The 12,562-nt window shown below is 34.8% G+C and overlaps 1 protein-coding gene across 2 annotated transcripts; it reads left to right on the forward strand.

Annotated features, from left to right (window-relative positions):
* The first annotated feature begins 1,087 nt into the window (after positions 1-1,087).
* On the forward strand, positions 1,088-12,232 carry LOC102230501 (microtubule-associated protein RP/EB family member 3-like). Of its 2 annotated transcripts, none has more exons than XM_023347192.1 (8): positions 1,088-1,194; positions 6,334-6,402; positions 6,482-6,609; positions 6,689-6,834; positions 7,899-8,058; positions 9,506-9,642; positions 9,785-9,940; positions 11,223-12,232. In XM_023347192.1, exons 3-8 carry the CDS (start codon positions 6,489-6,491, stop codon positions 11,283-11,285), a joined length of 783 nt encoding a protein of 260 aa, XP_023202960.1. In that variant the 5' UTR covers positions 1,088-1,194; positions 6,334-6,402; positions 6,482-6,488; the 3' UTR covers positions 11,286-12,232. The 2 variants fall into 2 exon arrangements, with proteins under 2 accessions (XP_023202960.1, XP_005814850.1); XM_005814793.2 differs by having other exon boundaries at positions 6,485-6,609.
* Positions 12,233-12,562: the final 330 nt, after the last annotated feature.

Here is a 12,562-nt window from a genome sequence, read left to right on the forward strand (position 1 = left end):
AATCCCGTGTTATAGCAGGAAGATTGAGCTGCACAGGCTGAAATCTGAAGAAAACCCTCCGGATGACGTTTCATTCCTGCCTACTAGTGTTATATATTTATGCATAGTCACATTCTCATGTGTGGGTACTCTATACCGTTAAAAAAAATATTATTTTTACTTTGTGAAAAGATTAAATGTGCCAATGGGAATCACCTGTGCCACTCTGTTAACGATGCATGGAGAGAACCACGTGAACAGACACAGGTTCATTTAAAAAAAAAAAACTGGTGCTTTTTCTAGGATTGTTTACAACTGTGATCATATTGTTGGACATTTTGTGTTTTTCTGCTGAGGGCACTGTGATTCAGTGATTGTGTTTGTGGAGTTGTGTTGGAAAATGAACCTGTTAAGTCTGTAAGTGGCTGCTTGTTTCTTACCACAAGAATAAAAGTAACTGAATAAAAAAAATAAATAAAAAATTTAACAAATCTTGATCTTTTTTCAGTTTTTACAATATACCTCAGGTTTAAAATAGCTTGTCAGTATTTTATAGAGGTCTAATAATAACAAATATAATGGAAAGATAATTTTAAAGAGCTTTTCATCACAATGAAATATACCTGATAGTTTTGTATTTTTTTCTATGTATAGAAACTAAAAATCCCTGCAGATTTTTGCAGACAGACATTCTCCCTGTTGTTGGGGTACCTTTTCCTACCAGACCTTTTCCTTCCACTCAATTTTCTGTGGATATGCTTTGACTCAGCAGTCTTCCCCAAAGGAGTATCTTGTGTTTTGCCCATTGACTGCTGTAGAAAGGAACCTGCAACTCTGCGAGGATACGAAAAGAAAAGCATAAAATCCCCTCTGGGATGTTTTGGATGTTTGAACAATCCCTCATCTTTGCAATTTGCAGCCAAGCAATACTTTATTTTTCCTAAATAAAATTTTTTATGCTACATAAACTTTACTTTAACGTTAGAAAACGCACATCTATGTAACTGGATTATAAAAATGTCGTATATTAGCACTTCCATTGTATCTCTATTGGATTTTTCTAACACTCCAGTTTCGCTGGAACTGCTGCGCCAAGCTGCTACTGCGCGGCGCATGCGCAGTGCCAGCAGCTTAGGTGGGAGCAGTCGGATAGCAACGGAAAGCCCAGCAACAGAAACAACGGCACGGCGGTGAAAGGGGACAGCGCTCACCTCAGTGAGTAATATCTGCTTATCTTAACTCAGAGTCCGAGCACTCTGAAAGCAAAGCTGCGGTCTTTTGGTTAAAAAAAAAATATATATATATATATACTGAATGCCACAGATAAAAAGCCGTCCCGTCCCGCAGGAGACGGCATTCTTTCATTGGAGTGATGCGTGTGTGTATTATCGAAAAGGCCTCCAGAGGGGGGTGTGCTTTACATGGGGGGAAAGTGTCGTTTTCAGTCGCACCCCGTACGGACTAGTTGTTCACAGACAGCGCCGTAATGAAATCAAACCGACCCAAATCATTTGAAATGGACCTTTAGCACTCTTTAGCTCAGTTAGCTTATTCGCCTCCGTTAACAGTAGTTAGCCGGGGGCTAGCTTGCCTGTCTGTGCACTTAACGGTTGTAACGTCATCCGTTAAAAAGAGTCCGACTGAGCCGTTAAACCGAGCCGGACCCGGTCCGGGCTTCAGCACAGTTCCACCGGGCTTACATGTGTAATAATATTAGTTTTTATAATCTGTGAAAACCGATTTAAAAAGCTGCCAACAGCGACCAAAGCTCAACAATAGACACTTGTCAAATTGATAATTGATATGAAATAAACATGAAAAAAAATCACAAGCAATATTTACAGAGAGAAATAATTTACTGTGTTAGTAAAAATGAAGAAATTGCTCGCAGAGAGGATATAATTTAAGAAGAAATTGAATTAAATGTGTTAAAACCAGTTTATAAAGTATGTGTATTTCAACGATTTATGGAACAAAAAAATTAAAATAATTTAAATATATAAAAAGATAGAGAGGAGCAGTTTAGACTGGGATGATGATGGAAATGTTTTTTAAAAACAAAAAATATAAATAAGTCTTTTGTTATTTGAATAAAATCAAATTTCTTGATGAGTTTCTTAGTTTTTATTTGATTGAAAGAAGAAATAAAGTTCTGTTTTTATTGTTTTGTTTTTTCTTAAATGAAGAATGGTGTGTGAAATAAATAAAGTATATATAAAAGGAAGGACTCAAATAAGTTTATCCTTCTGCCTTCCTCTTCAAACAAATAGTTATGTAAATACGTATCAAGGTATTTGAATGTGTTTGAAATAGATTATTTAAACACTTTCTAAGCTATATTTACTCTTTTTATGTCTTTAAAGTTAACATTTAGGACTCTAATAATACTTTTTATTATCTGGCACTTTTGATTGCTTTGTATTAGATTTTCTAAGCTCTTATTTACCGGTAAATTGATTTTATTGAACGATATTATATTACACATGTTTATAAACTCAGTAATATGCAAGTTTCCTCCTGATTTCACTATTTCTTAAATGTTTTTCCAAACTAATAACACATTAAAGTAAAACAAGTGAAGCAACAACTTCTTTATGCCTTTGATTTTGAATTAGATTAATAAAATTATACAGTATTCCAGTTTTATGATGCTCTTATTCACTGTTAAATTTAATCTTAGTCTGTATTGAGCAGGATTATTTTGGGATGTTCTTCAGTCAGTAACATCTTTTTTTAAAATTACATTTCTTTCCAGGAGTTAGTAATTTATTTCATGTTTTTCATTCTATTGATACATAAATAAACAGTTTAAAGCATTTTAAAGTAAGCGTTTGTAACTAAGGTGAATTATTATAAACTTTTATGTATCACTGTGCAAATGTTTTAAACCACTGCTCATTTCTTTACGGTTTTGCTATAGTTTTACTATCCTAATTTTTCATTTTATTATAGTTTTATTCAGTCTGAATCTGCACTGAGTATTATTGTTTTGGATGTTTTCTGCTCAGTATTTGTTTTTTTCTATTTCCTTCCAAGTTTTCCTGGACATTTAGTTGGTTTTTGTGTTTTCAGGCTAATAACTGATAAAAAATAGTTAAAGTTTTAAAACATTTTTGTGGTTTTAGACTCTATAAAGTACAAGGTAAAGATTTTAGGCTGCTGCTAACAACCAGGCTTTAAAGTAATCAATTAAAATTATAATTTATTACTCTCCAAACTTTAATAAAGTCTTTTAAAGTTTCAGATTTGCTTTTTTCACCTGTTGCTTCTGATCGTATTATTGTTGTCTGAATATGTTAACAACAGATGAACAGAATTTGAAACAATGTCACTTCTGATTATGTAAAAGAAAAGTAAAACTCTAATCTAGAATCTGTCAGATTAATTGCTTTTGCACCTAAAAGCTAAAATTCTCTTGTTGTAGTCAGTTTTTGTTAGTTTAATGTATTTGTTTAGCTAAATAATTGGTAATAAATTGTCCTCTTAGCGAAGTGGCGAAGCGTCTAACCTGGTTGTTTGAAAGTTGTCGGCTGTGTTAACTAAACACGGTTTCCTTCCTTGAGTTGGGAAGTTTCCTTTTCATGCCTGAGTGATTGAAAGGTCAGAGGTCAGTTGATATTCTCCTAAAAATGATCAGCGACCTCTGGAGAATGCAGTGAAGGAAAACATTTTACCAATTAACATAAATTTAAGTTAACTGCTGTCTTTTATAATCGGATTAAATTGGACTGTAGCTTTCAGTTTCTTAAATTAATTTCTCATTGAGAATAATAACGTCTGAATTCCCTGGTTTGTTTAGAAATTTGTCCTTCTGAATAAATTTGACCATTGTTGGTTTGTTTAGCTGGGAAAATGACAAACTTTTCTACTCTGCTTTTCAGTAAAAATATTTTTAAAGTTGGTATTTTTGTGGTTGTGATAAGACCCGATATAATTACATCTGGAGATTATTTTCTAAATCCTAAAATAATCTGACTCCTTGCTCTATGTGTTGAAATGCCTGTTAAATCATTAACATTAAATCAGATTGTATAGTTTATTTAAAATAACTAAAATATGATTATTGTGTTAACATATTGATCATCTTTAGATCAGATCGCAGATTAATAAGGAAAATCACTAAACGATTCTTTAAAGCACATTCTGTCTCTGTGTGTTCAAACATTTTTTGTCAGATTATGTGGCAAACCCTGTCAGATTATTCACAAATGTGATTAACAAAGTTGTATTTTTCTTATTAAAAAGATTTCAACTGATAAAGGATGATTTAATAAAGTTTACATATAGGAAATCTAAGAACACAAAAGAGCAAACTGGGTTTCCAACTAATTTGTATTTAATTTCTTTCATTTTATTTAAAAAAATTGTGTATTAGTTTCATTTCCAAACCTTTACATAAGCACCTTGTTTTGTCAAAACTCAGATTTTTGTAAATAATGAAGCATTTAAAGTAGTTATTTTTAAACAGAGACGTTCATATGGCCTCTGCTGATAATAAATTAAAAATAAATACTTTGATGTTTCTGAATGTCTTTTATTTGACCTGAATGCTATTTTAGTTACAATGAGACTTATTTATTTATGTTGACGAGACGTTCGCCGGTTCTCCTGTTCAAGGACTACTTCTGACTGGTTTCTGTTGTTTGTAAATGCTGCTGTCAAACTGGTCAAACTGGCAGCGCCGGCCATATTGATATCATTAGCTTGACGCCGCCACCTGTGAAGAGATTGTTCAGCGCAGCTTCCTGTGTGCAGCTGGTGTTGGACCGGCCCAAAGGAAATGCTCCGGTTTTGTTGGACTGCTGCTCTTTCTGCTGCTGCTGGAGACGCCAAGCAGAGCGCGTTAAATACTGGGCTAAAGGGATTAACGCAGGCTCAGATTAGAGCAAACCAGTTTATCTGCAACAAGCTGCAGGTTCAGAGCAGGAAGTGGTCAGACCTGCTGGTTTTTATTCACTGCAAAAACAAAATCTTCTTTTTATAGCTCAGATATTTTAGTACACTTAAAATAAGACCAAATTAACCTACAAATAAATTTTCAACAAGATATAGGAGCTTGTTTTAAATAAATAATTCCTTAATATTGTTGAAAAAGGACTGGCAGATTATTTAATCTATAATACATTTTCCCATGTTATTAGTGGCATAATCTGCCAATGTTTTTCATCAATATTAACAAATTGTTTATTTAAAACAAGCTTCTTATAAGTTACTAAAAAATTACCTGTAAATTAATTTTGTATCATTTCAATTGTACTAAAATATTTCCACTATAAAAAATACTTGGTAAGATTTTGTGTTTTATAAATTTATTTCTGCATGACTTTGTCTATTTATGCAAATCAGGTTTTGTGTTTAAAGGGGTAATTTTATGTTTTAATTTTTTTTAAAGTATTTCAGACGGTTTAGTGTTAATAGGGCAATCTGTTTGCCTTTGGATCCCCATTAAAAAGACTAGTTTTGTTACATTTCCATTACAATTTCACATCTAATTTTAGTTCTTTTTTTTCATTTCCTCAGACTGAATGTCCTTCACTACTTCTACTAGATGAAGATTTATTTATAAATCTAATCTATAAATGCTATAAATCTACATATTTGCACATACAGGGTTAAAAAAGCATAAGTCTTATTTTTAAAAAGCAATTAAATAGCCAATTTTACAAATTTAATGAGTATTTATTATGTTTGCTAATAGGATTTACAAAAACATATTTTAAAACATATATTAATGGACTAGATTTCTATTACAGTAATTTATTTATAGATGATTGCACAAAACAAAGAGCAGTCCCAATTAATTTACTCTTTGCAGAAACTGGATGAGAAAAAAACCTATTAAACAATGTCATGTTTGATATAGCTCATACAGAAAATTCATGTGTATCTGTTAAGAAAACTGAAGAATAAATACTGATTTTCATAAAAATATATTGATAAATAATATTTCTATGGTAATCTTTAAAAACACATTTTTAGAGCACAACATAAAAGAAGTTAATTTAATTTGAGATGATTCTGAGCAACATTATATTTGAATCTGATATAAAAAAACATATTTGTTTGAACATTTAAATGTGTTGTCAATGGAAAATGTGTTGTATTTTTAACGATATACTATATTTGTATAAAAGGTTTCATCAGATCATTCAATTAGAGCAACAAACACTTCGAGTTAAAATTCAGGCCTTATCAGATGAGCATAAAAATGTTTTAAAAATAATTACAAAGCTATTTTCTTTACAATTACAATAACTGCAACACATCTGTACCACCACATGGTGGCAGTACTGTATCAAACAGTCATAAAGCAACACATTATGAGTAATAAACATGATTTGTTTTTGTCTACAGATCTTTCTCTTAGGTGGTCAAACCCCGGCTGGTTATCAATCATTAAACACCAACGTAAAGTAAGCACAGGTGAGCTTCTTTAAGGAACAGCTTTCTTGTCGTTTCACACTGATCCTTTAGCTGCTGCATGTGTTGATAATCTGTGGAGCAGGAGGATGGCGGTGAATGTCTACTCCACTTCCATGACTGCGGACAACCTGAGCCGCCATGACATGCTGGCCTGGGTCAACGACTCCCTGCAGCTCACCTACACAAAGATCGAGCAGCTCTGCTCAGGTTAGCAGCCACGTTTCATAAGCATTAATCAGATCAAACAGAGATTTTATTCCATTAACGCCTCCTCCTCCTGCTGCAGGCGCTGCTTACTGCCAGTTCATGGACATGCTGTTTCCGGGCTGCATATTGTTGAAAAAGGTCAAGTTCAATGCCAAGCTGGAGCACGAGTACATTCACAACTTTAAGGTTTTACAGGCTGCGTTCAAGAGGATGAATGTGGACAAGGTGAGACAGACGATCGCTGCTTACTACCTCAACCTCTTTAACCGACTGATGCCAGACGCCGCAGATTTGACCTTCCTGCCTCTCTGTTAAACACCAACATGCCTGGTATCCATGGAATGGTCTGACATTTAACTGACAAAAAACATTTGAGCAGAAATCAAAAGAAACATTGTATGGAGCTCTGGTAGTGGCAAAAAAGTATATATTTTGGTGGCTTTAATTTTTTTCTTTTTCAGCGATATGCGCCTGAATTTGTTGTAATTTTTCTTCCTTTTAAATCGGATTTCCAAAAAAATACACTTCAATTGGAGTTAAATATAAGAATTTCTTAAAGAAATATATCAAAAACAAGCAATTTTAAACATGTAAGAATAAGTTTAGTAATCCCCCGTTTTGCTAACCTGTGCCAAAAGCAAAACGCCTCGGTATTTTTTACTAAAACATCTGTAAATTTGCTTTAAATTACTTCAGCTGCATCGATCTTTTCACAAGTAATGGTAGATCTATGGTTTCCAAAAAAATCTATTAATCTATTAATGATATTTCTAGAATGTTTATATATGGTATAATGCAAAAATAATTCTGGAGAGGGACAAAAAAATCCAAAATCTTTTATGTTAAAGTCCTAATTTGTCTGAAACTGCTTTGATACTTACACTCCTGATGGAGTCTCCCAGGTGTTTGGTTTATTTTGATACAAAGATTATTATTATAAATAGAAAAACTAGATTAGATTTGGGTATGTTAGTTTTAACACAGTTCAGAAAACCTTTTGAGGATTATGAGGTAAATAATAAAAAGCAGACAGGAGTAACTTTCCATTCTCTGACATTTTAAAATTTTTTTAGAATTTTGACTTTTTTTCCTTAAAAATCTGATCCCTTCTCAAAATTCAGATTTGCTTTTATACAATTCTGATTTTTTTTGTCCCTCAAAATCGTCCGTTCCTTAAAAATCTGGGGGATTTTTCTCCGAATTCTGACTGTAATCTTCTGAGATTAAAATCCAGATTATTTTTTTCCAGTGTTCCTAATCTTCCGCTCCTCTCCTGCTGCGGTTCTCAGATCATTCCTGTGGAGAGGCTGGTGAAGGGAAAGTTTCAGGACAACTTTGAGTTCCTCCAGTGGTTCAAGAGGTTTTTCGACGCCAACTACGACGGGAAAGAGTACGACCCGCTACTGATGAGGCAGGGCCAGGAGGGAACGCCGCCGCCGCCTAACCCAGGTACAGAGGACACCAGTGTGTAGGTGTGTGTGTGTGTGTGTATCTGGTTCAGAGCTTCATTTAATAAATCATCACCTCACTGCATCCCCTCTGTAACCAGGGGAACCCATCCATCCCAAACCTAAGCGACGCCCTCGCTCAGGTAACAGCATCAGCTCGGCGTTTGGGTTGTTGATTCGACGGTTCTGGTTTGCTGTGAGCAGCCTTGGTGTGTTTTGGTGTGTTTTTGTTGTGCTGTCATACTGCCAAATAAGTGGGAAAGTAAACACAAGCTGCAGTTGATAGGTTTATATAAGTGTAGAATGTGTAAATAAGCCAGAAAATATAAACATTTTGCACTTAAGATAAAAAAAACCTTTTTCTTTAAATATGTTCTACCCAGAATTTGTTAAGTGGCATTTTTAGCTTCACCTGGTTCAAATTCTGCAAAAAAAATCTGCTATTAAACAGCTTTTGTTATCAAATTATTAATCAGTAAACCCAAAACTAATCAACAGATCAGCCCTTTGTTGTAATGATGTCAAGTTAAGCAGAAAGAGACAAACTTTTCACACGTTGATGTTAAAAGAAGCAGCATTCAGCTTCTATGCTCCACAAATCTGGAACAAACTTCCAGAAAACTGCAAAACAGCCGAAACACTGAGTTCCTTTAAATCCAGAGTAAAACACACCTGTTTAGAGTTGCTTCTGAAATTTCATAAATGAAACATTAATAAACATTTTGATGTGTAACGACGGCACTTAACAAAATGTAATGTTTCAGTTGTTGACTCTGTTCTACAGCTTTATGTTTTTATCATGTAAATCACTTTGAACTGCCTTGGTGCTGAAATGTGCTAACGACATAAAAGAGATTGGTTGATTGATTGATTGATTGATTGATTGATTGATTGATTGATTGATTGATTGGAAAGTATTTATTTTGCTGCAGATGATCAACCGTTCACAAAAGTAATGTTACATTATTTAGGCAATAAATGGTCATTGTTTTATTTAAGAAAGGAATTGAATAAGTTGATTTTTTGCATCTCTGAATATTTTTCTAATATTGTACAAAAAGGCTAAAGTACGAATGTGTCGTTTTAAAATCATTTTAACATATTAATTGTCAGAATAATCATTAGCTAATTTAAAACTAAATTAATTGTTTGCTGCAACTGGAAAGAAAGTTTGCGTTTGAATATTGAGGGACTCTGGGGTAATAAAAACAGCTTTTATTACCCTCATTTAATTAATCCGATTAGGAAAACTGAGGACAGTTTCCATTTCTTTGAAGGGTTCTGGTTTGCCTTAAGTTTTATCTTCAAAGTGAAGTTAATCAAAATGTCAGAGTTAAGCTTTTCTGTTTGTTTACCGAACGTCAAAAGCAGGAAATGCAAGGAAAATATGAACCATAAAAACGTCCCAAACTGCTCCGGAACTATAAAGACTTTTATTTCTGTTTCAGTCCCCATGAGAACGTCTCCCACAGCACCGAAGACCGTCCCCGTCCCCCAGAGACAGATCAACCCACCAGCAGCCCGCAGAAACAACCCAGTGACCCGCAACGGGGGAGACGCAGAACTCATAGAGCTAAACCAGCAGGTACCGCGGTTCTGTCCGGTCCAAACCCAGTCTACCTGCATGAGGAGTCTCAGGTTAACTGTTCCAGGGATGTAGCTGCCCAGTATGTTGAACTGGTTGTGTCTGAGTGTCCCAGTTTGTGTTTTTTGGTGTCTGGTTGCAGATACTGGACATGAAGCTGACCATCGACGGGCTGGAGAAGGAGAGAGACTTCTACTTCGGCAAACTGAGAGACATTGAGCTCATCTGTCAGGAAAACGAAAGTGACTCCAACAACCCGGTTCTCGGCAAAATCATCGACATACTGTACGCTACAGAGGTAAACGAAGTCCGGCAGACTCAAACACCGCCACGTTTACAGAGCGAATACCGTAACAACCACAAAGAGGACATCAAAACACATCCAGAGAGTTTCATCTGAAATACTCACTGCCTTTGAAATCTGTTATAAATGTTATGTTGAGCGGAGTTTTGGTAGTAACTAGTTACATTTACTTTAGTAACTTTTTTGAAAAAAATTGAAATTTAAAAGTATTTTACAACGCTGTACTTTTTACATTTACTTGAGTAGCTTTCTTACAAACTATCGCTGCTTTTACGTCAGTAAAATATCCACTGAATGAAGAACAAACATGTTTTAACCAGAAATTCACCAAACAACCAAACACACACCTGCAGTTTTTATTAAGTTTCATTGAAAGAAACTGATTTGGAAAACTGTTTATTTTTGCCTGATTTTATTTTATCACAATTATGTAATATAGAGGAATTATTTTCAATTTGGTCTTTAAAATACCAAAAGTTCCACTTACATTTTATTTTGATAAGTCTAATGATGTAGTTTTAAAATATTAAATAATTAATGTTTTGATCAGTTACTCAGTACTTGAGTAAACTTTTCAGCAAATACTTTTTTAATCTTACAAGTAATACTTACACTGGCAGGTTACCATTTGAAATACTTCAAGAACAAAGATTGGAAACATAAAATTACCTCTTTAAATACAAAAGCTGATTTGCATAAACAGCCAAAGTAATGTAGAAATAAATGTATGTAAAGTAGCACTGCAAAAACTCAAAATCTTACCAAGTATTTTGGATTGTTTCTAGTGCAAATATCTTGAAATAATAGAAAATTAACTGATCTTTTCAGGAGCTTGTTTTAAATAATTCCTTAATATTGATGAAAAATATTGGCAAATTGTTTCATTTATAACATGGAAAAAAATGTAATAAGTTAAATAATGTGCCACTGGAATAACTACTTTTTTCCATCAATGTTAAGGAATTATTTAGGTAAAACAATTTGTAAGTTTGTTTTGTCTTATTTCAAAGATACTAAGATATTTGTACTAGAAACTAGACAAAAATAATTAGTAGGATTTTGTGTTTTTTCAGTGTGCAGCAGAAAACAGATGCAGCTTTTTTGTGAGACAATTTTAGTTTGTGGCTAATAGTTTCTCCATCTGCATAAAGCAGAGGCTGACTTGGGGGCAAATTTGTATCAACTCTCGTGACATCCAGTGAGAAAACGTTTATGGAAACATTTAGTGACATCCGAGCAACACAGATATAAAAACTGACTCAAACTGTCTCCACAGGAAGGATTCGCGCCTCCAGAAGACGAAGAAATTGATGAAGGACGAGATCAGCAGGAGTTCTGAAATCCTCCTCCTTTTTTTCCGCCTCCATCTGCCACCTGTCATACTTTAATCAGACCATCAAGTCTTTTTTTGCCTGGTTTTATCCCCATAAGTTCATTCTTAAACTCTCTGACTTCCTCCATCTCATTCACGGCTTCACATGTCCATGACGACTTTGTTGGACCGGCTAGCTTCCCCCAGACTTTGACTTGCAAAGGACGCTCACCCAGATGCGTCTGGACCGGCCCGGCCCGACTTGGCTCGACTGACTAACTCTAACCTGCTTCCAGAGGAGGGCAGACGCCCGGCACGGTGAGTCACGTTCAGAGTCACAACGGGATTTTAAAGCGCTTTCCTGGAGACAAGCCGCTTCCTTTGCACCAAGAGTTCATACACAAAACACTACCAAGTTTTACAAGCAATGTGATTGTTTTCTTTACGAGCTGAGATTATCGAAATAAGGCCTGCAAAATGGAAATATTTTGATTACATGATGACAAGTGAACGATTAGACATATCAGACTGAACAGCACACATGTACATGCTTCAAGCGACTCATCGCCCTGAGGGAAAACATCGGGTTCATCATGAAACTGCTCTGACAGCTCGTTAGGTGACCACCGCATGGTGTATTTATGTTTCTATTTATTTATCTTTGTTAATCTGCTCTGTACAGTTTCTGAAAAAAACAAACAAACAAACAGTGGTTTGGATTTGGGGAGATTGAAAGTCTTGCACTAAATGTAGCGAAACAAGCCGAGCGAAATGATCCAAAATGCCAACATGCAGTGACTGGCTGCTGCCAGGAAGACACAGGAAGATGCAATTTTATATTTTGTAGATTTGTTCTAAAGAAGTATGTTTTGTTTTCTTTTTTATTTGCATTGAATTCCTCAGTGGCCAAGTCAAAGGCGTCTTTTTATTTATCAAACAAATATCAGGCTATAAAATCTATGAATGAACAAACACTGCAGACCCACACTACTAAATACTAATGTTTGACTGTGTTTATTTAGTTAAACATGTTAGCTGCTACCATTATTCCTCTGTTGCCGCATTTGAGTTTTCATGTATTGCAAAACGCCAACATGGCTGCCAGCAGAGGTTTGGTTTGTTGTGATTAATAACCAGGCTGAGCAGCCGGAGAGGAGAGCTTCTCACCACGGCGGCCGGGTGACCAACTTGCATCATTTGGATTTACTGCTGGAATGAAATAAAGCTCTGAGGTTTCAAGAAAATGAAAATGTTTGCTGCTTCGTTTATTGACCAGATTATCTGATAAATGTCAGATTTATTCC

The sequence above is a fragment of the Xiphophorus maculatus genome, chromosome 15, assembly GCF_002775205.1.
Source record: "Xiphophorus maculatus strain JP 163 A chromosome 15, X_maculatus-5.0-male, whole genome shotgun sequence".
Lineage (NCBI taxonomy): Eukaryota > Metazoa > Chordata > Actinopteri > Cyprinodontiformes > Poeciliidae > Xiphophorus > Xiphophorus maculatus.

What these genes read in the sequence shown, in the direction of transcription:
- LOC102230501 (XM_023347192.1), top strand. Translation starts at nt 6,489, where the DNA reads ATGGCGGTGAATGTCTACTCCACTTCCATGACTGCGGACAACCTGAGC. An exon ending in GCCGCCGCCGCCTAACCCAG is followed by an intron (nt 8,059 to 9,505) that starts GTACAGAGGACA and finishes TTTCTGTTTCAG; the next exon opens with TCCCCATGAGAACGTCTCCC. An exon ending in TCATAGAGCTAAACCAGCAG is followed by an intron (nt 9,643 to 9,784) that starts GTACCGCGGTTC and finishes GTCTGGTTGCAG; the next exon opens with ATACTGGACATGAAGCTGAC.